Source organism: Neolamprologus multifasciatus, chromosome 16 (assembly GCF_963576455.1).
Source record: "Neolamprologus multifasciatus chromosome 16, fNeoMul1.2, whole genome shotgun sequence".
In the NCBI taxonomy this organism is placed as follows: Eukaryota; Metazoa; Chordata; class Actinopteri; order Cichliformes; family Cichlidae; genus Neolamprologus; species Neolamprologus multifasciatus.
The window spans coordinates 22,916,878-22,939,480 of NC_140454.1; the positions used below are offsets into that span (position 1 = coordinate 22,916,878).

Below are 22,603 nucleotides of genomic sequence, written 5' to 3' on the forward strand. Positions count from 1 at the left end.
TTTTTGGTATAAACTCAACTCGTCGTGTTTGGAGGAAGAAGAATACTGAGTTGCATCCCAAGAACACCATACCTACTGTGAAGCATGGGGGTGGAAACATCATGCTATGGGGCTGTTTTTCTGCCAAGGGGACAGGACGACTGATCCGTGTTAAGGACAGAATGAATGGGGCCAAGTATCGTGAGATTTTGAGCCAAAACCTCCTTCCATCAGTGAGAACTTTGAAGATGAAACGAGGCTGGGTCTTCCAACATGACAATGATCCAAAACACACCGCCCGAGCAACAAAGGAGTGGCTCCGTAAGAAGCATTTGAAAGTCCTGGAGTGGCCTAGCCAGTCTCCAGACCTCAACCCCATAGAAAATCTGTGGCGGGAGTTGAAAGTCCGTGTTGCTCGGCGACAGCCCCAAAACATCACTGCTCTTGAGAAGATCTGCATGGAGGAATGGGCCAAAATACCAGCTACTGTGTGTGCAAACCTGGTAAAGACCTATAGTAAACGTTTGACCTCTGTTATTGCCAACAAAGGTTATGTTACAAAGTATTGAGTTGTATTTTTGTTATTGACCAAATACTTATTTTCTACCCTGATTTACGAATAAATTCTTTACAAATCCTACCATGTGAATTCATGGATTTTTTTTTCACATTCTGTCTCTCACAGTTGAAGTGTACCTCTGGTGCAAATTACTGACGTCTGTCATCATTTTAAGTGGGGGAACTTGCACAATCGGTGGCTGACTAAATACTTTTTTGCCCCACTGTATATATATATATATATATATATATATATATATATATATATATATATATATATTTTATATATATATATATTTTATATATACATATATTACGTTTAAAAGTGGGAGTTGAAGTCAGTTAGAACAATGGAACAATATTACATCACTATAAATTAATTAAAAATTCAATGTGATAGGCATATGTAATGCATCATAATATCAAATACATTTATTCTTTCTGTGCTGGAGCCTAATTTTGAGTCCAGCTTACTCATACTCACTAAAAAGTAACAAAGTAACATTGCTCTGTGTTCCTGCCTGCAGATAATAAAGTATCCTTTGATTTTTTTTTCCTTTTTTTATTTCGAATCGGCATATGTCAATAAAGTTGTGGTTGTGGTACTTTAGCATCTACCTAGCATTACAGAAGGGGAGCTAAAACAAACATATTGTAAAAACATTCTTTTTTCCTTTTTTTATATGACAGTTCATTTTAAATGTGACCTTTTCTAACAAACTCAACAGTTATTACCTAACAAAAAAGCTGTTTCTGTGCTAGCTACCAGTAGCATTGTTGATCTATTTACAGGAAAATGTATGCTAACTTGACTAGCAAAGATGACCAACAAGGACAAAAGAGAAATACATACATACTAAATATATACATACTAATACAATTAGGGACTTGGCAAGTGACATTTGGAATGTTTGGAATGCTTTCTGACATGTGTTGTCATAATTAATTTTAGATTTGTCTAAATTAGTGGGTCTGTATGCACATTGTTGCTGAAGTTGTCTGGGTATGTCATAATGTTCAAAGGTTGTGTGAATAGTAGAGAATTTAATTAAGCACACCCAAGTGTAACTGTACACACTCTTAAGACTGTAACTCATAGAAAGACAGTCTTTCCCAGTCTTTAACATATTCCCCTTTTCTTCCATTTCATGGCTTAAATCTCAGTTTTTTCTCTTATTTTTCTCTATTATCAGTCGAGCTGTGTGAGATGCACATACACATACACAGTGCCCACGCTGCTGCTCCTGACCGCATGTTCAGAGACAGTCAAATCCCACCACTGCCATCTCTCTGTTGTAGCTCTCATGAAGCACCATGTAGTCAAATTAATGCAGTTGTTCTTTTCAGGTCAATAGTTAAACACATAAAAGTCCAATTGCATTTGAATGGGTACCACCATTTTGCTTGGGGACTGCATTAACAGTGTTAAAATTGCATGCAATTCCTGTGGGAGGTGCTCCATCTACGGACCTCATAGAAAATCTAAAGTTTGTGATGCATGATGTGATGCACTTCACACTATGGAAGCCGTATTAAACAAGTGTTATTTTAATGTGGTAGTGAATGGCTTTATTACATTTCTAAGAACTCAGATGTTGACCAGATGCTTGAGTGCTACAGTAGTTATCCCTACAGTGTATAAAAGTATGCATTTTTCATATCTCCGTGAGCATTAATTCTGAAGCTAAAGTTAAGCCATGGTCTCTTGCTTACTGGTGGAGGTTATATCTTAGGATACTGAAATTTGGTGTGTCAGTACTGATAAATAACGATTAATGATTTTGGTTAGAAATGTGTATTGGTAATTCACTGTGATATTCATAGGGATGCTAATTTTCACAGGCAAAAACTAAATTATTAAAAATTCACTTGAAGAAACTGAACAGCCGACTCCTCCTTTATGTTGAACAAGACTTAACAGCCACCCACTCTTTACTAAAGGTTGCTATGTTCCTCTAAACATTACAGAAAATATTTTTAAAAATCTTTATATTTACTCTTAAGTTACAAAGATACTGTATAATACAAGACTATGGAAGAATATGTTATAATGGTATGATCTCTTTCATTTGATCCATGATGCTATTAGAAGCATGAAAGTTCCACTGTGACCTCTCTCCTGCAGGGACAAATCCCTCTCAACAAGTGTTATATGGAAAAAACATGTACACAGTAAATTTAATTTCTCTTTCTTCCTCTGCTCTTGTATGTGAATAGCTACACAATTATACAAATGAATGCACTAAAGCAAGAAAAGCATTGCATTTTGCTCTCACGAAAACAGACTATGCAGATAAACTACATTTCTGCATCCTCACTGCATATCATTGACAACACTGGGGACTGTAGGGCACGGATGGAACTGCGTGGTGGCAGCAGATGATGGATTGGAGGGTAGATCACCTATTTGTAGAGCAAATGCAGAGATTTGCTGTCCTGACATCTACTGTCGGCAAGCAAGTGGCTCAAAGCACAGTGATTGACACAGCACTGGGTGGCAGCATGAGCAGTGTCTTAAAACCAGACACAGGAATTTTCCATTTGTGTGTGTGTGTTTTTTAGTTATACAGTTAGTTATACAGTTTGTACCAGACTGTAAACATGCTTATTTCTGCTAGAAAGCTAAGATTCTAATGATGGGGAGTTTTCATCAGCATCAGCCCCAAGTGGCAGTTCCAGAAACTACTTTCTCTCTTTTTGTTTTTGTTGCACTTTCTTGATTCCTTTTTCAGCTGTGGCAGTTGATAATACATCATATCACAATGGCAGTTTTTTACTTTTTTACTTTAATAGTGTGTATGTGTTACTCCTTATTATGTTTTTACACTTAAAAATTGAAAATTAGCCCTCAAAAACTGTATAATAACAATAACTTTATAGTAACACACAAAAAAAACTAAGAAAAAAATGGTATTTTTCACAACCTTGCACTGTTTAATAATTGTATGATTTTTATTGCATTCCATGGTACATGTTGTTGTTAGATGTTTTTGATACCATTGCCATCTCTTTTATTCTTTAGCATTCCTAAACCAGTTACTGAATATATATTTTATTTCTTCTAACGGCAGATCTGTGAATGGTGACACAGTGTAAGTGGAATTAGATAAACTGTGCAGTGCCATTCTCTACGCTTTACCTGTGAAGCATCCATTTCTCTTAGATTGATTGGGAATGAAACTATGATTGATGCGTAAAAGAAATTGCAAGGGGACAGCTGAGTAGCACTGACATTCCCCACCCGCCCCTGCTCTTGCACAAAGATTGAAATTAGTGACCTTTTGATAAAGCAAACTGGTAATTTAATTGATGCTGAAGCCATGCGATGAGGACCTCATTAATAGCAAGCATGAGCCATATTTGTAAATGTTTATATATGTCAAGGGCTTTTGAGCATGCTCTTTCTGTGTGCATTTGTGTGCCTGTATGTGTATACTGCATGTCATATCTCATCTCTTATTTTGCTGCATTTCTGCCAATCCATCTCAGGAATGCATCCTAGCAACTAATACTTCTGCTGTGGTGTCCAGCAGGATGTGTGCCTGAGCATTTAGCCTTGTTGACCCAGAATGCATCCTGATCTTCCCGCAGAGTTTCTCCCTACTGTTTTGATGAGCCGATAGCAACAATCGCCTGAAACCAAGCTGAAGCTCTCAGAGTCAATAAGACAATATGTTGGAGACCCAGGGCTAAATCCCCAGTTCCATTGCTATAGGATAGAGGAAACACCTTTATCTTTTTGATTGAATACCTATCTATCTACTGTAATAGCCTGACTGTTTGAGTGGCTTCCTGAGTCTCTGGGTACCTGTCTATATTTCTAACTACTCTCTAGCTTACTGTGGTTGCTCTATTAAACAAGGGTGTTTCTCTTCCTGACACTAAAAGACAGCACAAAGTGAGACTGAAGTTAAGAATCGCAGTAAATCTGTTTCCTTGATTAGGCTGATTCAACACATGGATTTTCTTAAGTGTACAGAAAAAAGTAAAGGTATACGATAATGTAATTCTCCAACATTACAGAAGCTCGGCCAGATTTATGGGGTTTTTGTTGTCCTACATATGTCTTCATTAAGTTGTTCACTCTGCACCAATTAATTCAGCCTTACACACTCATTAATGTGCCTTTTTTTCTGATGATTGGATTGCTTTTTGCCCCCCAGTCTTAATCAAACTCATCCCCACACTGCAATAAAGGGAAGAAAAAGAGAGAGAAAGCACTTAACATCATTTTGCAATTACCAGGATACATTTGTGCTGCCTTGAATATCATATTGTTTTTCTGCAATGGTTATGCAGCCTGATACTGAAGATTGCTGCACCTTTTGAAGCCTGCAGTCACACAGAGATGCTTGGAGTTGCTCTCGGGACAAGGCTGGAGGTGATTTTGGGGGGGGGGGGTTGCATTTCAGAAATATGAGTAGTAGCTACATGAGCAAACTAATTAAGACATTTTCTCTACCCACCAAACAATCAACAACAGAATTTAACCATTGATCTTCCCCTGGCTACCAGCTGCACAGCTAGAAAATATGCAAGCCAGGCATGTATTTCTAATAAAACTAAAGCCTGCATGAGAAGGGAATGCTATTGTAATTATTATGTAATATTTGTTTGTTAATTGTTCATATCTTGATGAGGAAGGCCATGAAATATCCTGATGAGAAATACTAAAACTGTCCTGGGCAAAGCGCCCTCAGGGAGCGAATTACAGTAAACTACAATCTAAATTCATGAACATGTCATGTCAAACTATTAATACATGTTTTGTATGCGTAGCGCATGTCTAAATGCATCACGAGTGAAAAGAATTAGACAACGGGTTAGACAGTCAGGGGAGCCACTTGTGAGAGATTTACACATAGTGTTTGAGAGCACGACTGTTACATCCGTCCAGCTGATATTCGTCGAAGCGGCACTTCTTTCTAGGTTACACGCACATGGATTACCAAATATGTTTTGTCTTGTTTCATTGTTGTTGTTTTCTTTAGATAGATCACCACCACTACAAAGTGATAATAATGATGTATTTTTATTTTGTAAGATTGGTAAACTTTAAATAGTTATAATGATAATTATATATACATATTTTTCATAACCGATGTATAATTTGATGTATACATTTGATACATGTTGGCTAACAAACCAGCCAGGATGAAGATGAATACACAGAAAAAATACATGTATCTCACTAAACTGCGGTTCAAATTGTTCTATTGTGTAAACTATTTGAATTTGAGACATGGCCTCCTCCTGGTCGAGCGATATCGCTTATGTGGTGAGAAGCAGGATTAAATTCTTCCCTAACTCCCAGCACACATGCAGATAGATGGGGGTGGGGTGGTGGTGGCTGGGGTTGTGGGGTGGGGAATCTGTGTAGGTAATACCACTGCCACCTATTATCCAATGATTATTATTTATATGAGCCTTTGTGGGATGATATTGTATTTGGCTCGTTCTGTGTGGAGCTGGTGGGGCGCCTCATGTATGATTATGTGTCTCATCGGTTTCAGCCCTGTGTCAGTAATCTGTTTGTATGGAGATAGAGAACACACAAGCTCTGTAAATAATGCAAATCTGCTACTGGGCTTCACTTCTTCTTTCCTTTTCTGCCATCCGTCTCTTTGTGCCTTTCTTTAATCTTTATTTGTCTCTCTCTTTCTCTTTAGCACTCTTTCTCTCTCTCATAAAAGTCAAGATTAAGCATTCTCTAAAGTCCTGCATGACAATAATCTGAACCACCCTCCGTATCCAATCATTCAACAGACAGTGGTGTACATTTCTATGCGGGGGGGAATCAATTGCCCCTAAAAGCCTGATGATCATTGGTTTGACAAGGGAAAGCATTTTATGATTTGAGATACATCACATCCTTGATGAAATACAATTTTTTTTTAAAAATATATATTAGGCCTACTGCCCCCTTACTGGGGATAAAATGCTATGGATTTAATGTTGGCCATGGGGCATAATTGATTCTATCAGCTCACAGCATAGAAGGAAAAGGATGAGAAAAACAACACAATGGGAAAAGATCAGAGGTTGTTATAACAGCAATATAACATGGCGTTGTCCTTGGTGCTTCACACCAACAGCAATCATTACATCTGTGTGACTCGAAATCAACTGTTCACCCCAAACTAAATCTAATCATTTCTTCTCCCCAGCTAAAAGAAAAATCTAGTCCTTAAGTTTTTTAATGACTATGGCTTTAACATCATCTAGTCATGTTCTTTATTAATTGAAAAATTAGAAGGAAAAAGTCAATCAGGCCAGCATGACTGCTGAATTTGGTACAACCTACAGGTAAAAAGACATGAGAGCTCTTTGTATATATGTACTTAGTGTGTCCCTTATTTATTTGTTTTCTTACAGAAATCCTAAATGGAGGTGTTTATGTTGACCAAAACAAGTTCTTGTGCCATGCGGACACAATTCATTGGCAAGATATCGTCAAGTACCCAAGGATCCAACCTGTGGTGGTGCCCACCAACAGCAGTGTCACATGTAAGTAACCCAAATGGTACACATGAAGAAAATGAGAAAAAATTATTTGCAAAAGCCAAAAAAGGCACTTAAAATATATGGATATCCAGGAAAGCCCAACAAAAACCTGAATCAGTGGAAAGATGATTTCAAAAACAACGTACCTGTCCAACGTTTCCATTTTATGCTCTTCCTCTCCAAAGCATGAAGTGTAGATGCATGCAGAAGATTTCAGTGAGTTGTAGTAAGCTGGAGTAACAACAGAGAGAGAGAGATTTTGTTTCAACCCAACGTGAAAATAATCACAGGATTTAAACAGACATTATTAGCACATTTACATGTAAACACATATTAGCTGCCTAGCTTAATTGTTTCTGGCAATTAAGGACCATGGAATGTACTTCATACATTTTTTGCTCACTACCAACTTCTTGGTTTTAAATATATTATCTCCCCCCACTGGTAATGCAACTTCTGCATGCAGTAATGCAATTTCTCCATGCATGTCTATTTCACGTTTTGTAGAAATGGACAAGGTGGACTGGCGTGTCTATTACATGTTTTGCTGTGATACTGGGTTCCATCAGATGTCGGTAATAACCTATCCAATCCACACATGCAAAGAAATCGAAATCAAAACATAGGATGTCCATAAATTATTTTATATGTAATAATGAGAAATGACACAGGGGAAAAACTATTGAAGAAGTAATGCATGAAGAAAGGGAGGTGTAAAAAGGCATGGAATGTCATGACACAAGCTGAAATCTATCAGTAATTAAAAAGCAATCCTGCCACTTTAGTGCAAATTAATATCAGCCGGTTATGTCCCAACTGATGGCCTATAAAAAGGTGTCTCATTACAAAGGTGTCACACAAGAAACATGATGGGTAAAACCACTGAGCTCTCTCAACACCTTTGCAACCTTATTGCTGCAGAACACACTGAAGGTACTGGTTGCAGAAGAATTTCTAAACTACTTAAAGTTCCAGTGAGCTCTGTTGGGGCCATAATCAAGACATGCTTTACCATAAACCTGGTGTAGACGACCAGGTGTCCCACAAGATTTCAGACAGAGTAAATAGATTTATCAGAAGAGTTCTCCAAGAGTCAAGTCACTTGTAGAGAGCTACAGAAAGACATTGAATCAGCGCATGCAATTGTTTCAAAGAAAACGATATACTAATACTAATAATAATAATAATGAGATAATACTCTCAGCCAACATGGCTTGTATGCAAGCTCACCTTGCAAGACTCCTTTGTCGAACAAAAAGCATGTTGAAGTGTTTTTAACGTTTGCTAAAAAACAATTAGACAAACCTGTGAAATACTGAGACAATATAGTCGGGTCAGATGAGAACAAAATTGAAGTCTATGGAACATAACAACACCATAACGACAGTGTTTGGAGGTGGGAACATCATACTGCACTGGCACACTTCATATAATTGAAGGACAGATGAATACAAAACTGTACCAAGACATTCTTGATAAAAATCTGCTATGAATATGAAACAAGGGTGGATGTTTCAGAAAGACAATGATCCCAAAATAAAGCTGCTAGAATGACCCATCCAGTCACCTGAGCATATATATATATATTAGGGGTGCAACGATACACAAAATTCACGGTTCGGTTCGATACTTTGGTGTCACGGTTCGATATTTTTTCGATACAAAAAAAAATGTTCATGCCTTTTTAATTTGTTATTTATTAAAATTATAAATATATATTTTAACTCAAAAGTACAGTTTTTAAATTTAATGTTGCTGAAACAACAAAGTAATAAAAATATATATATATCTGATTGAGAAATCACTCATCTTTGGAAAAGAGAGTTTATTACAGAGAGATGGCTCTTTCCAAAATAAAAGCTATGCTATACGCTTCTTCTGGGCTATATTCTCAGCAGCATATTAAACATATCAGGTCCCCATAAGGAAAATCATGTGCTAACGGCTGTCTAAATGACTCAGATAAAGTTTGTAGCATGCTGCTTGTTGTTTTTGTCTGCTTCCACTTGTCTTTGCACTAGGATGATGTCCGCGTAAATGTGCAGTCATATTCGTTGTGTTCCCACTAGTGCTGTCAGCGTTAATCTGAAATGACGTTAACGCCACAACACGGCAAATCTCCGTTAACGAGCTACCGCGGGTCGCCCTGTACGTGGGGCTGGACAGCCAACACGTTAACGAGCTAAATGCGCTAACAGACTAGTTCCCACCAATGTAATTGAGCATTGCGTGGCACATCCGACATACTGTTTTACTTTTGTCCATGACATGCTTACCTTCAGGGTCATACTTCACATGAAAACCAAAATAGTTCCAAACGCCAGATCTGAATGAGGGTAGGGGAGGTTCAATTTGCCATGTTGCAAGGAGAGCTTTAACTTCTGTCTCGCTAGCTTGCCCTGCGCTCAGTGAATCTGCGTTCAACTACTCCGCCTAGGCTGCACTGTCGAGCGCAGATCCACTGAGCGCTCAATACAGACAGCACCGTCAGAAGAAAAGTTGATAAAATAAATTAAAAATTTTGTATTGTTCGATACATATGCGTACCAAACCGAAAGCACTGTATCGAAAGGTTCAATATCGATACGAGCATTGTTGCACCCCTAATGTGTGTGTGTGTGTGTGTATATATATATATATATATATATATATATATATATATATATATATATATATATATATATATACATATATATATAAAACCATATGGTAGGCTGTGTAAAAATGCCCCTGAGACAATCCAACACATAACAGCTGGTTGCAAGATCCTAGTAGGCAGGGCATACGTGGAACAGCATAACCAAGTGGCCGGGGCAGTATTACAGGACCATCTGTGCCGAGTATGGCCTGGAGGTCAAAATGGGACACATTCCCTAGTGTGGGTGATAATGACCGAGCTAGATACAGAAAGACAAACTGGTGATGGCTAACCAGCCGGACATAGTGGTGGTGTACAAGCAGAAGAAGACTGCTGTAGTGATAGATGTATCTATACCGACTGACAGCAACATCAGGAAAAAGGAATATGAGAGGCTGGAAAAGTACCACGGGCTGAGAGAAGAACTCGAGAAGATGTGGAGGGTGAAGGCAACATGGTCCCTTTTTTTGTGTGTTGGTGTGTGTGTTTGTGTGCATTCTGTTGTTTTATGTATGTAATACACTTTTATACATTGAGTGAGTTACTGTTGCCCAATACCTTATTTCAAAGTTTTACCAATCAAACTTTTACCAAATAGGTGTTGTTGTTTTTTTTAAATTTAGTTTATTTATGGTATATATTTAAGGTACATTTAGTTTTGCAACTGATAGACAGTTTTTTCCCTTTTAAAGAACCTAATAATAATAATAATAATAATAATAATAACCTTTCACACATCATAATTTCTCTCACCTGTCTTTTAATTTATATCTTGATTTTTAAAAAAAAGTAGCTGAGACAGTGTACCCTGATAATGAGGGTAGAAGATGTGATGGCTCAGTTGCTTAAACAAATTTGATTGAAGTCACGGCCACTCTACCTGGCAGTTTCTGTAACTCAAATTTGCAGGAATTTGTGCTAATTCTGAATTAGTCTTTGAAAATGTCTTTTCACAATTATTCCATACACACTTGCCAAGGTCTTTCAGTGGCAGGTTATTTTTGACAAAGGAAATGATCCAGAGGAGGCCCATTATCACAACCTGGTCGATTCACAATAAATGGCTGAATGTGAGCAGCAAAACACTGTCATCACAAAATCACCCTTTGACCCTATTCTGTCACTCTGCTTACCATAACAATTCACAATGACTGCTAGCTCACATCACTTAAATGTCCTTCTGTAGCCAGCTGGAAGACCCGTTAATGAATGCATACCATTATGATGGGATTTATTAGTGTGAAATACACATACTCAATCTGTCAGAGTGAAGAGAACAATGCATTTACTGATCTCCTCTGACCCATTATTATTAATTTGCTGACTAAACCTCTTAGCATACTCGTTTCTTTTTGTTTTTAATTAACATTAATTCCTCATGATTTTTGACATTTAAATCCAATGTTGTTTTCACAGTTTTTTTTTTCAAACTGTCTCATCTCATTCATTTACAAATGGAAACAAATAAAAAAATGATAAAATACGCTATCACTGACTCTGATATAAACAAACAGACTTTTCCTTTTTGATGCATATGTCCTTGGAATAATCTCATAGTACTAGCTGAGGGCTTCAGATGCATGCTAAAAGCTCCAAGCATTGATATTCTGCTCAATCACCCTCCTCCCTGCAGCCCTGTTAGCCCTTGATCGACCCCGACTCCTTTGCAAGTCTTCCACCCTCGCTGAAAGATCAAGGGTCTGCAAACTTGTAATCCACAATTGAGAACATAATCTCTGTTTCATTTTTTTTGCGGCGACACAAGCTTCATGTTGTTTTGCTTGTGACTTATTTGTGCCATGGTTGTGTTGTGTTATTGGTTTCAAAATAGGACTGTGATCTTTTTTTTCTGTTTTTTTAAACTGATGCCCTGTTGATTCTGTTTAAACACCTCCATCTTTCGCTTGCTGTACACTGACGCTGGTATGGCAGCAGTTTCAACATTTTAACCTTCAGGGGATGTTAAAGATTACGGTGCATTCCGGGAAAGGGGGTGTGACGGTCTTATACAAGGTCAATGAGGATTTAGAAGCTGAGATAGTGAAGGCCATGGTCACTGAATGAAAACTCTTTGACTTGACTTCCTGGGGCACATAGCACGGAGAAGAACAAAGAATTAAGGAAGAACAGCAGAAGTTCTGCCTGTATGGCTGGCGGACATTTGTATTAATATCCCATTTGTATACTGCTTTCATACAGACAAAGCTGCCAGCCTTTCTCTCAAATTTTACTAAAGTGTCAGTTCAATAGGGACACACTGGAGAAACAGAAAAAAATAGAGAAATGTAGTGGTTTAAGAAAAAGGGGACAGGAATAGGCACTAAGGGAAAGAGAGCTACAGAGGATCTATAAGCGATGGATGAAGAGAAAAATATGTAGTAGATAGGCTCAAAAATGAGGAAGAAGAAGAGGGTAGAAGATGGAGATTCTCATGTTGAGCAATGGAGTCAGTCGGATGCTAATAGCTCTCATCTGGAGAGGCTGATGGACAGAGGACAGCACTTCTGCACTTATCCAGACTCACTTCTCCCAGCAGTCAATTACTAGACAGTCAATTAAGTCCTCCAAAAATCCAGAAAGGCACTGGCTAAAGCTCTGAGGGTACGATGCTGCTTACCGCTTCTTTACTGCTTTTATCTCAACCTGATGTGTGCTGGCTTCATGCTGGGCTGGTTTAGCGTGGAGTGGCAAAAAGAATCATCTTATTTTCCCAAAATAACCTGTGCCAAGGTTATTTTGGATTTTATTACCACAACAGCATATATCAGTCAAGGAAGATGGATCGTTCCTGCCATAAAATATATATGTATAAAAAAAACATTAATGTTGAGAATTCGCAAAGGTTTTTTTCTTAACACTTAAGATTATATCAGTTAAATATAGTATCATCATCATATTAATGAAATTAACTGCTGCATGCTACTTGGCAGTACCTACAGTTCAATGATTACAATCATAATTGCAATAACTTTAATTATTTGGTGCCTTTAAAGAATTTTTGTATAAAGAGTTCTGGCAGACAAGCAAAAGCAGGACTCAAACAGAAAAGAAGGACCAAGAGCCAAAAATAAAAAGAAGAACATCAGGACAAATTGCACAATTTTATCCCTATAAAATACCAATAAATACCAATAAAGGGATTTGAAGGAAGTCAATGAACATTAAAATCTAAAAATCAATCCTAACATGTACAGGATTATATCCAGGAAGAAGTTGAGCTGTTGCATAACATAAGAATGACTTATTCCAAGTTTTAAAAAGGTTGCAATTGCTCAATGTGAGCAAACAGAATGCATCTATGCATGCATATCCAAAGAAAAACATACAAATAGATATTAAGTGAATTCAAAGGTAAACCACATGATCCTCCATAGTTTTGTTCACTATGTGAGTTTGGTTTGCCTTTGGTTGAGTGCTTGAAGACAAACTCCAGCAGCAATTCTCTGGTCTGTTTTAAGGTTGAATGACACTGACAATAGTTTGTGAAGTTGCAGTTTGAAATGCCAATAGTCTCTTTCCTTGAACCTCTGTGCAGGTCAAAAATGCCACCGTTCCTGCAATGGTCGTTGCTGGGGACCCAAAGAGGACCAGTGCCAAAGCTGTAAGTTAACTATTATTATCTGATTAGAACTTTGTAGTGAGTTGTTAGAATCACCACTGAGTGACTTTTGCATGCATCAAAACTTTACTGATAACTGTTGTGGGTCAAAAATAAAATTTAGCATATCTTTAGCATACCTGGCAATGTACTTGGAACGAGATTCCAAGCTTTATTTAGTGGATATACCTTTGGATGTCATTTATGTATACATCCATGTGAATCCATCAGTTTGTTTATAGTTATAAAATCAAGCTATTGCATATAAAATAATAAAAATAAAAGCCATGTTCTTACTCTATTTTTATTTTGTGTGTGTATATGTGCGTGTATGTGAACAGTGTTATGAACTGTGAGACTTGTTACTGCAGCATCTTTCAGTTTGAAAACAGGAAATGAAAGTGACATTTTTGTAAATGACAAATCTTTTATTCTTGAATTAAAGTTGAGTCATCTGTTGGATTGGGCAAATTTCACTAAATCACAATATCAACTTTGAGACATTAGACACGAGGCCAAAAAGTATTTTCCAAATAATCAAAGACTTTTTGCTCACTTGTTGATATTTTGCATTTGTTTTGTTTGGTTTATACTAGTCATAAAAAGAAATGCAACTTTGTGTTAAAATATAGACTGTGTTTACCAACACTGTAATATGTGTGTAGATAGATATATTAGCTGGGGACAACCATAACCATAATATTATGTAGTTTCACAGGCAAAATTACAAAAATAGTTTAGGCAGCCTGTTTGTTACATGGGTGACAAAGGGTTAAGTCTTTAGTTTAACCCAGGGATCTCAAACTCCAGTCCTCGAGGGCCGGTGTCCTGAAACTTTTCCATGTGTCCCTGTTGCAACACAAATTAATAAAATTAGTAGGTGATCAGCAAGAGTATAGAACTTGACTGCATGCTGGATTGGTAACTCCTAAGTAAATGTAAATGTTTGGAAAAATGTACTTCTAAAAGTACTTTTATTGCACCACGATCATTCACTAATGAACTGCTGTAATATGAATCAAATGGCTGAATTGTCACCGCAGCATGCAGTCAAGTTCTATAGAGTCTTGCTGATGACCTGCTAACTGTATTCAGGTGTGTTGCAACAAGGACACATGAAAAAGTTTCAGGACACCGGCCCTCGAGGACTGGAGTTCAAGACCCCTGGTTTAATCTATGGAAAATACCATAATATAAAGAAAATTTTCTGACAAACATAATATAATATTTTTAGACCATTGAGGTAATTCCTAAAGTGCAAAAACTTGGCATGTCTTTAGCATGGTGTGCAGTGTGTTCTTAAATAGAAAAAAACTTGAGGAAACTGGACAAGTGGAGGACAAAAGAAGCGGTAGGTCTAAAAAAGCAGATGAAAAGTATCAGAAAGTCATGTCCCAAGAAATAAATTTAAAAAACAACAGCAAAGACCTCATAGAGGACCTGAGAGGAGAGGACCATCCAGCCCTTCAGTAGAACCATCTACTGTTCACCGAAGCTTCTTTCTAAGTGAAAGAATGGCTGTCAAGAAGCTAGTCCTAATCAAGAGAAACAGGGAAAAAGGCAGAGGTATGCCACATTACACAAGAGCTGCACTGCAAATCAGTGGCAACAGGTGTTTATGGAAATAAAAGGCCGGATTGAGCACAGTAGTTTGTAAGCATATTACTCACAAACTAAGTGCAACTCCATGCTGCCTCTGTGGAAACGAGACATGAGAATATCACCAATAAATTGGCATCTAAAATGATATTTGAATTCCATAAAGTGAAGGTTTTCCTGCTTGTTGCCCCAAAGGGATGACATCAGATTTTTCTTTGGGTTTTTTTTTTTTTTTTTTTGCTGTTGAAAGTCATCATTTCTTTTGAGGAGACTGTATGCTCTCCAAATTAACACACATGATATTGTGGTATTTTAATGAACACAGCTCCACGCTGCGAAGGAATTTTAGCCTCAAAAATGTATAATCAACAGATCAGATCAAAATAATCAAAACAGGGATACTCTTTAGATCATTCTGTCAAGCAGAAAGTTTGATGTGGCTTCGACTGGTATTAAATAGATGTCATCACACGGATTTTATTAGTACTACTGGTTGGAAATTTTTAAAAACAAAGTTTTAGCAGCAATTTAAAATCAGACAAATCTTCTGTGTTAACTTTATTAAAGATCATTAATACAAAAAGCCTAGATTCAAGGACAAAACACAACATCATCTACATTCACTGATTAAATTACTTGCAGTCTACAAGAGGAACAACATTTTACACAAGGCTGTGATGAGTGGTTGTTTCTTGTTTTCACCTATGAGGAAAGCTCTTATTTTAAACCGGATTATTAAAAGATAACAAAAGTTTCACTGTGATGCAAATGATGTGTGACAGCCTAACAGCAAGTAGTGAAACAGGAACAGCAACAATCACTCCATTTTAACATTGCTCTACAGTTCTGAAAAATACAAAACAAGGTTTTTTTAGAAAAAAATATTTGAAGAATGTTGTAAGAGAGGGTTCGTCACATATTTTCTGATGATGATTCCCGCACCTCAGGCATGGGGGGTGCTGTTTAGGTTGGGAACCGGTAATGATTGTAATGCTAATGATGGTTTTGGCTCTCATACCTGTCAGGAAAAGCAATTCTTAATTGTATACAACATGTTTCTGACAAGGCATAGCCTCATCTGGATGTGATACAAGCAGTCACCCATCTGTGCATGGATTGCACAAGAGTTTAAATCTGCTGTTGAGGAATTGCTCTCCATTCCTGGATGAGTGCAGCCTGCAGCTGTGTAATGCTCATTGGTTGTGGCTGCATTTGAAGAAATATTGGGTTTAAATGCTGGCTAAGGAAGTGTCTGGATATGCTCCTGATCCAGAAAGGCCTTCACTACCCTGGCAGTGTGAAGGTTGGCTTTGTCCTGCTGAAACAGCCACAGGGCTGGGATCCTGCTGCAAAAATTGCACAAATGCATGTTTGAGTATTTCATTTTTACTCTATCCAGTCAAATGTTGACCAAGTCGACCAATAGGCAGATCAGAAATCGTTGTCTCACGGACATGAAAGGCTGCAGCAACAGCTAAGTCATGCATGCCAGCATCCAGCATCTGGTCTCATTCAAATTTAGTCAGTAGCAGCACGGCAGCACTGACGACAATGTTGTGCATATATGATGCTTCAGAATGCAATTAACTTAACGAGTTCTGAGGTGTTCGGTAAACATTGGCTAGAGAGAGGGATTGGCTAATGCAACATGCTTATGCCTACACAAGTAAACATCAAATAAGGCCATTCCAAAGTATAGTGATATTTACAATATTGGTTGCTGCAAAAACATTAAATCATTTTCTAATAATAAAATTCATTTAAAATTTTTTATTTTTACTAATACTAAAGAATTCTTTTGTTACAGTTGCATTGTTTTCCAGCATGGTTCAGAGTAACTGTGCTTAAATTAGGTGTCATAAAATGGTAATTTTTAAGGCTGCACTTTTGTTAATGGTTAGCTCTACAAGCCCTCTTCCCAGCCCACAGTGGCTCACCCTTCCATCTGTGTTTAACACATACTAACAGCCACAGGAAGACTTCATATTTAGTATATGTTTGACCTTTTTGTAGTGGATCAGAAGAAAACAGCAAACTGTATGTACACATTTAGTTTTAGTCAGAAACAAAATGATGTGCTTACATGGACACATGCTCACATTTCTTTCCCCATTACATACCTCTTTACCTCTCACATTCCCTTTTTTTATTGTACCACCCTTCATCAAGTTCTTCCTCTTTGTCCATCACTTCGTACTTAGACCACTTCATCTATGCCTTCCAACCCTGGCATGTCACATCTTATTTGTTCTGTGGTTGTGATCTTGTTAAGATAATGAGTAATGAACTGTTTGACCAGAACCTGTTAACAACACGTCACAGAGCAGGCCTAGATAAGCCCCGGCCCCATCTATCTGCCTTGTTTCAGCTGTGATCGCACAATCTCTCTATCCTCATCCGTTTATTTGTGGATGCCATGATTCATCTTTTATTTCACTTGCTTTCAAAAAAGAAAAGCTTTTTTTCTTGCACTGGAATGCTTTTAATTATGAAGTTTAATTATGAAGAACCAAATAGACTGAGGAAGTAAATTACAATTCAAAACCACACTCTTTACTAAGTCTCTCACATAAAAAACTGGATCTCTGTCAGCAGAGGTTTTTATTAGTTGTACCACTGGCTGCAGATATTGCAACTGACAAGTTTTGTGGTCCTTGATAATAACAGATGACATCAGACCCTTTGAACTGGGTGGTGATTGTGATATATATATATATGTGTGTGTGTGTGTGTGTGTGTGTGTGTGTGTGTGTGTGTGTGTGTGTGTGTGTGTGTACTGCGTGAAATACAAAGAGGAAGTTTTGCTCCATCTTTCCCATGTTAAATTACATCAAAATAAACTCTGGACCTTCTAAACACACAAAATAGAAACACTGTGAGACTACAAGTGGTGAATATCTCAGATCTATCAGCTCATAGATAAAAAAAAAGAAGCGTATGTAGTCACAAACATCCCATAATGAAGGCGTTTATTCATTTCAGTTTATTCATCATAGCCTTATCACTACATCTAGTTAATGAGGCATTTTAGAAATGCCAATAATTTCAAAAATACGGCATTAACAAGGTCTTTAATTAGCAAATAAAGACTTGTACTTGTCAAATTAAGCACACTATTTATGATTGATATGTTTTCCCTTTGCTTTAAGAAGTCATTTCACTTTCAACATTGGAAATCACTATAACTGATATGCAACTGAATTGACCTCCTGCGTCAAACTGCTACCTTTTAACTGTAAACTTTTGAGCCATTGCACTGTAAGGCAAACATTTGATCTATAGACATTCATGCCCTATTTAAAGAAAGTTACACTTAAGAATAAATTGAAAATTAACTGAATATTTTGTCTCAGAAAAAGACAGGTGTTGAGAACCAGATGTGCCCAATAATAATAATAATAATAACAATAACAATAAATTCACAGGGGAACTCAGAGGCATTGGTTCCTGTGAGTGATGTTTGTAATTTGATTTGTTTTGTTTTTTGTCTTTAGTTATTCTTAACCTCCTAAGACCCGAACTCTTCCACGGCATGCATTTTTAATTTCTCTTTGATATTTGGTCACATTGGGGCCCGATTTTTTTTTTTTACCTTATTTTTGTTTTTAATAAAAATAAGAGCCACATATGAGGATATTCATTTAAAATTGTGATAGAACAGTAGCAGTATAATGTCCTCGTAAGTGGCTGTCAGGCCCTTGTAGAGCAAAATTCAGTATTTTGGTCTAAATAACCCAAAATGTGATGTCCACATATGTGGACGCCAGGTCCTAGGAAGTTAAAGTGGATTTTTAAAACCAAATCAACAAACATAATTGTGTCCGTCTCTGGCAATCTGGCTTGGCCATTTGTTTGACAAAGTGTCTTTTGAATAAAGCAGACCATATTAATGCAGGCCAGGCACCGTTAATGGAATGCTACTGATGGTAAATCAGTAGCATTCCACTCAGTAGCATGAGTGTGTGTGTGTGTCTGTGTGTCCATGTTTGTTTGGCGACTTGTCCATAGCTTTTATCTATCATAGTGATGGTGTCCTGTCAACACAAGGCTGCAGGGAAACATAACACAGATCAAAAAAACAATGGCCCTGCTCAAAACAAAAATAAGCACCACCAATAGATGTGTAATGCTGTACAATAGTAGCCTTACGTTCCCCAGTAATATTTACTGTTGCAATTTACTTTCTTAGTTTCAGTTCTGACCAGTTCGCTTTAACCTTTATCACCAAATATATTCTTAAAATTACACTGAATTTTATTCTAATTACATTCTCTTGTTGTTTGTGTTCAGCTCCACGTCGTCAAGCATCTTTCACCTCATACAACCAAAAGCCATAGCTGTCACTAATTACCAACATGACTGAGTATAAAAAGAACAGAGAGCCTCAGTCATTTAGAAGTAAAAGTAAATATGATAACAACAAAATTATGCAAATAGTTTAATTTGTAATTACAGTACATCCATTTATCCAAACCACTATGTATAATATCTTTTTTTTAACCCACCCCAATACTTTATCTTCTGCCAACTTTACTGGTTCATCCATAACTGCTTAGTTATGTATTCCTGCTCTATAATGAAAGTCCCACTGCTGACACTTAAGCTATGTCAATTACCAGCTGTCTTTACCTGTGAAATAGCAGGGTCCTATGTACATTTATATATGGCTGTCAAGAAGAAAGGCACACAGACATACGGCCGCCCATATGATTGCAAAGGGCATGTAAGGAAAAGGTGGACAGATGTTCACTTTGGTAGTACATTCAGATAAGAATCGCTATGTCTTTGTCACACTGAGCCAGACAGCATGATTGAAGATAGCTAGTAGGTGGTAAAAAAAAACAAACTTCTGCTTCAGCTGAACTCACCAGACCAGACACATGTAAACATGTGTATGCATACATTTTACAAAGCAATAGATGGTAGGTAGGTTAGCATAGTATATATAACTTCCAGAGCAGAAGATGAAGTTGAACCAAATTACAGCCCCCCCCCCCCCCCCCACCACCACCACCACCACCACCACCACCACCTCTCAAAGGTTTTACAGTGACAACTTTCCAGTAACTGGGCTTTAATTTTTTTATCTTCACCTGCCATTTGAACTGGCTAGACAGACACATTCTAAGACTGTGTTGTGTTTACGTTTTATATATGTATGCATAAAGTACGTGTATTATATATACATTTTATCCTTTGTTTGTGTCTCTCTCTTTTTAACATGCCTGTAACTTCAAAGTAACTAAGACAGTGTGTGCGGAGCAGTGTGATGGCCGTTGCTTTGGTCCCTTTGTTAGTGACTGCTGCCACCGTGAGTGTGCAGGTGGCTGTTATGGCCCAAAGGACACAGACTGCTTTGTAAGTGAACACACACACACCTACACACACTTTACATCATTACGGTGTGACAAAAGAGGTTAAAGTGATCATTTTCCTGGTGATATTACCATGTCAATATGGTTACGCAGATAACATTTTGTGTTAACACTTTGTTTTACGTTTCTCTTCTTCTTCTTTTTTTTGGTTTCTTAAGTCTGACACATTTTACTTGTGACTTTTTCCTTCCTTCAATTTCAGGTACCTCTTAAAATGGATTTCACTCAGTTTTTAAATGCCACTTGTATGGCAAATATCATTTGATGACATTTAATTCTCTTTTCTTCCTGACATGAGTGTCATTGTTAAATATAGACTTCACCGGAAACTCTTCGTTCTGACTTTTTGCCATGTGCTTTATCACTTTTATCTGTGCTCGTTTGCATGTTAAACTTGTTTCTGAGGCTGTGAGTCCGTGGCTAATCGAGCTCTTCTTCCTGGCTTTGGAAAAGCAAGTTCTGTATCATAATTTTTTTATTCTTCTGTCCTCTTCACAATCATCATTAAAAAAAAAGCAAATTCTTGATTGAATCTTAGCAAATTCAAAGTCTTCGGACACAAGAATTTATTTCTATATTATTATCATAGATCACATTAAATGTGTACAAGTATGTGTTTTTTAGGGTCTGTAATCACATATAGAATAAGTACATGTCTTAGTACAGGGATATTCAATTAAAATTTAAGGATGTCCAGTCAGAGAAAATTTCCTCAAGCAAACATCCAGAAAATCAAGTTCCACATGCATTATAATTACGTAGCCTAACAGATGTACCAGTGTGTGCATATAGTCAACCTCTGGGTGTAAAGTAAAACAAAGTATAATTAAATTCATCAGTATTTCAATCATATTTGTTATTAATTTTTACAATGGACTGGCAGGTACTGCAATAACAAAATAATAATGAAGTCGAGGTGAAAAGCATTTCAGTGTGTGTTAACACAATGCTAAATAGGAAAGACATCAGTAATGAGCTTAGAGAAGCAATTGTTGCTGCCCAATCTGGAAACGGACAAGTCCATCTGCCTACAGTGACAAAAATTGTTCATTCAAGTAGGAAACACTTAAGAAAGTCACTCATCTTCCCAAGGTCAATTACTCAGAGAAACTACCAAAAGTCCAAGAGTTACATCTCAGACTCTACAGGCCTCAGTTAGCATGTTACATGTTAAAGTTCCCATTGCTACGGACCATTCAGTCCTTATACGAACGTTGCAAGAGCTTGGTCCGCATAGCCGGCAATAAGTCGGACTCGTTCCTGGTGGGTGATGGGCTCCGCCAGGGCTGCCCTTTGTCACCGATTCTGTTCATAATTTTTATGGACAGAATTTCTAGGTGTAGCCAAGTGGCGGAAGGCTTTCACTTCGGTGGTCTCAGGATCTCATCTCTGCTTTTCGCAGATGATGTGGTCCTGTTGGCTTCATCAGGTGATGGGCTCCAGCTTGCCTTGGAACGGTTCGCAGCCGAGTGTGAAGTGGTGGGAATGAGAATTAGCACCTTCAAAACTGAGGCTATGGTCCTCAGCCGGAAAAGGGTGGAGTGCCCACTCCGGGTCAGGGATGAGCCCATCCCCAAGTGGGGGAGTTTAAGTATCTCGGAGTCTTGTTCACGAGTGATGGGAGAAGGGATTGGGAGACAGACAGATTGGTGCAGCGACTGCAGTGATGCAGACGCTGTACCGGTCTGTTGTGGTGAAAAGAGAGCTGAGTGTACAAGTGAAGCTCTCAATTTACCGGTCGATCTACGCCCCTACCCTCACCTATGGTCACAAGCTGTGTGACCGAAAGAACGAGATCGCGAATACAAGCGGCGGAAATGGGTTTCTTCCGAAGGGTGGCTGGCCTCTCCCTTAGAGATAGGTTGAGAAGTTTGGCCATTCGGAAGGGGCTCAGAGTAGAGCCGCTGCTCCTCCACATCAAAAGTAGCCAGTTGAGGTGGTTCGGGCATCTGACAAGGAGGCCCCCCTGGGCGCCTCCTGGGTGAGGTTTTCCGGGCATGTCCCACCAGGTGGAGGCCCCGGGGCAGACTCAGGACACGCTGGAGAGATTATATCTCTCGGCTGGCCTGGGAACACCTTGGCATTCCCCCAGATAAGCTGGAGGAGGTGGCTGGGGAGAGGGAGGTCTGGGCTTCTCTGCTTGGGCTGATGCCCCCGTGACCAGGCCCCGGATAAGCGGAAGAAAATGGATGGATGTTAAAGTTCATGACAGTACAATTGCATAACTAAAAATGACTGAACAAGTATAGGTTGTTTGGAAAGATGCCAGGAGAAAGCCTTTTCTCTTTAAAAAGAACAATGCTGTATAGCTTGTGCGGGCAAATTTGTATCTTAACAAACCACAAGACTTTT

General features: G+C 38.1%; 1 protein-coding gene across 3 annotated transcripts in view; it reads left to right on the plus strand.

Annotated features, from left to right (window-relative positions):
• The window catches only part of erbb4b (erb-b2 receptor tyrosine kinase 4b), a 322,434-nt gene that overhangs the window by 202,869 nt on the left and 96,962 nt on the right, over positions 1-22,603 (plus strand). For all 3 annotated transcript variants that reach the window (XM_085136594.1, XM_085136596.1, XM_085136595.1), the window contains exons 4-6: positions 6,913-7,044; positions 13,215-13,280; positions 20,116-20,234. In XM_085136594.1, coding sequence (XP_084992720.1) covers positions 6,913-7,044; positions 13,215-13,280; positions 20,116-20,234 — 317 coding nt within the window. The remainder of the gene's footprint in view (positions 1-6,912; positions 7,045-13,214; positions 13,281-20,115; positions 20,235-22,603) is intronic.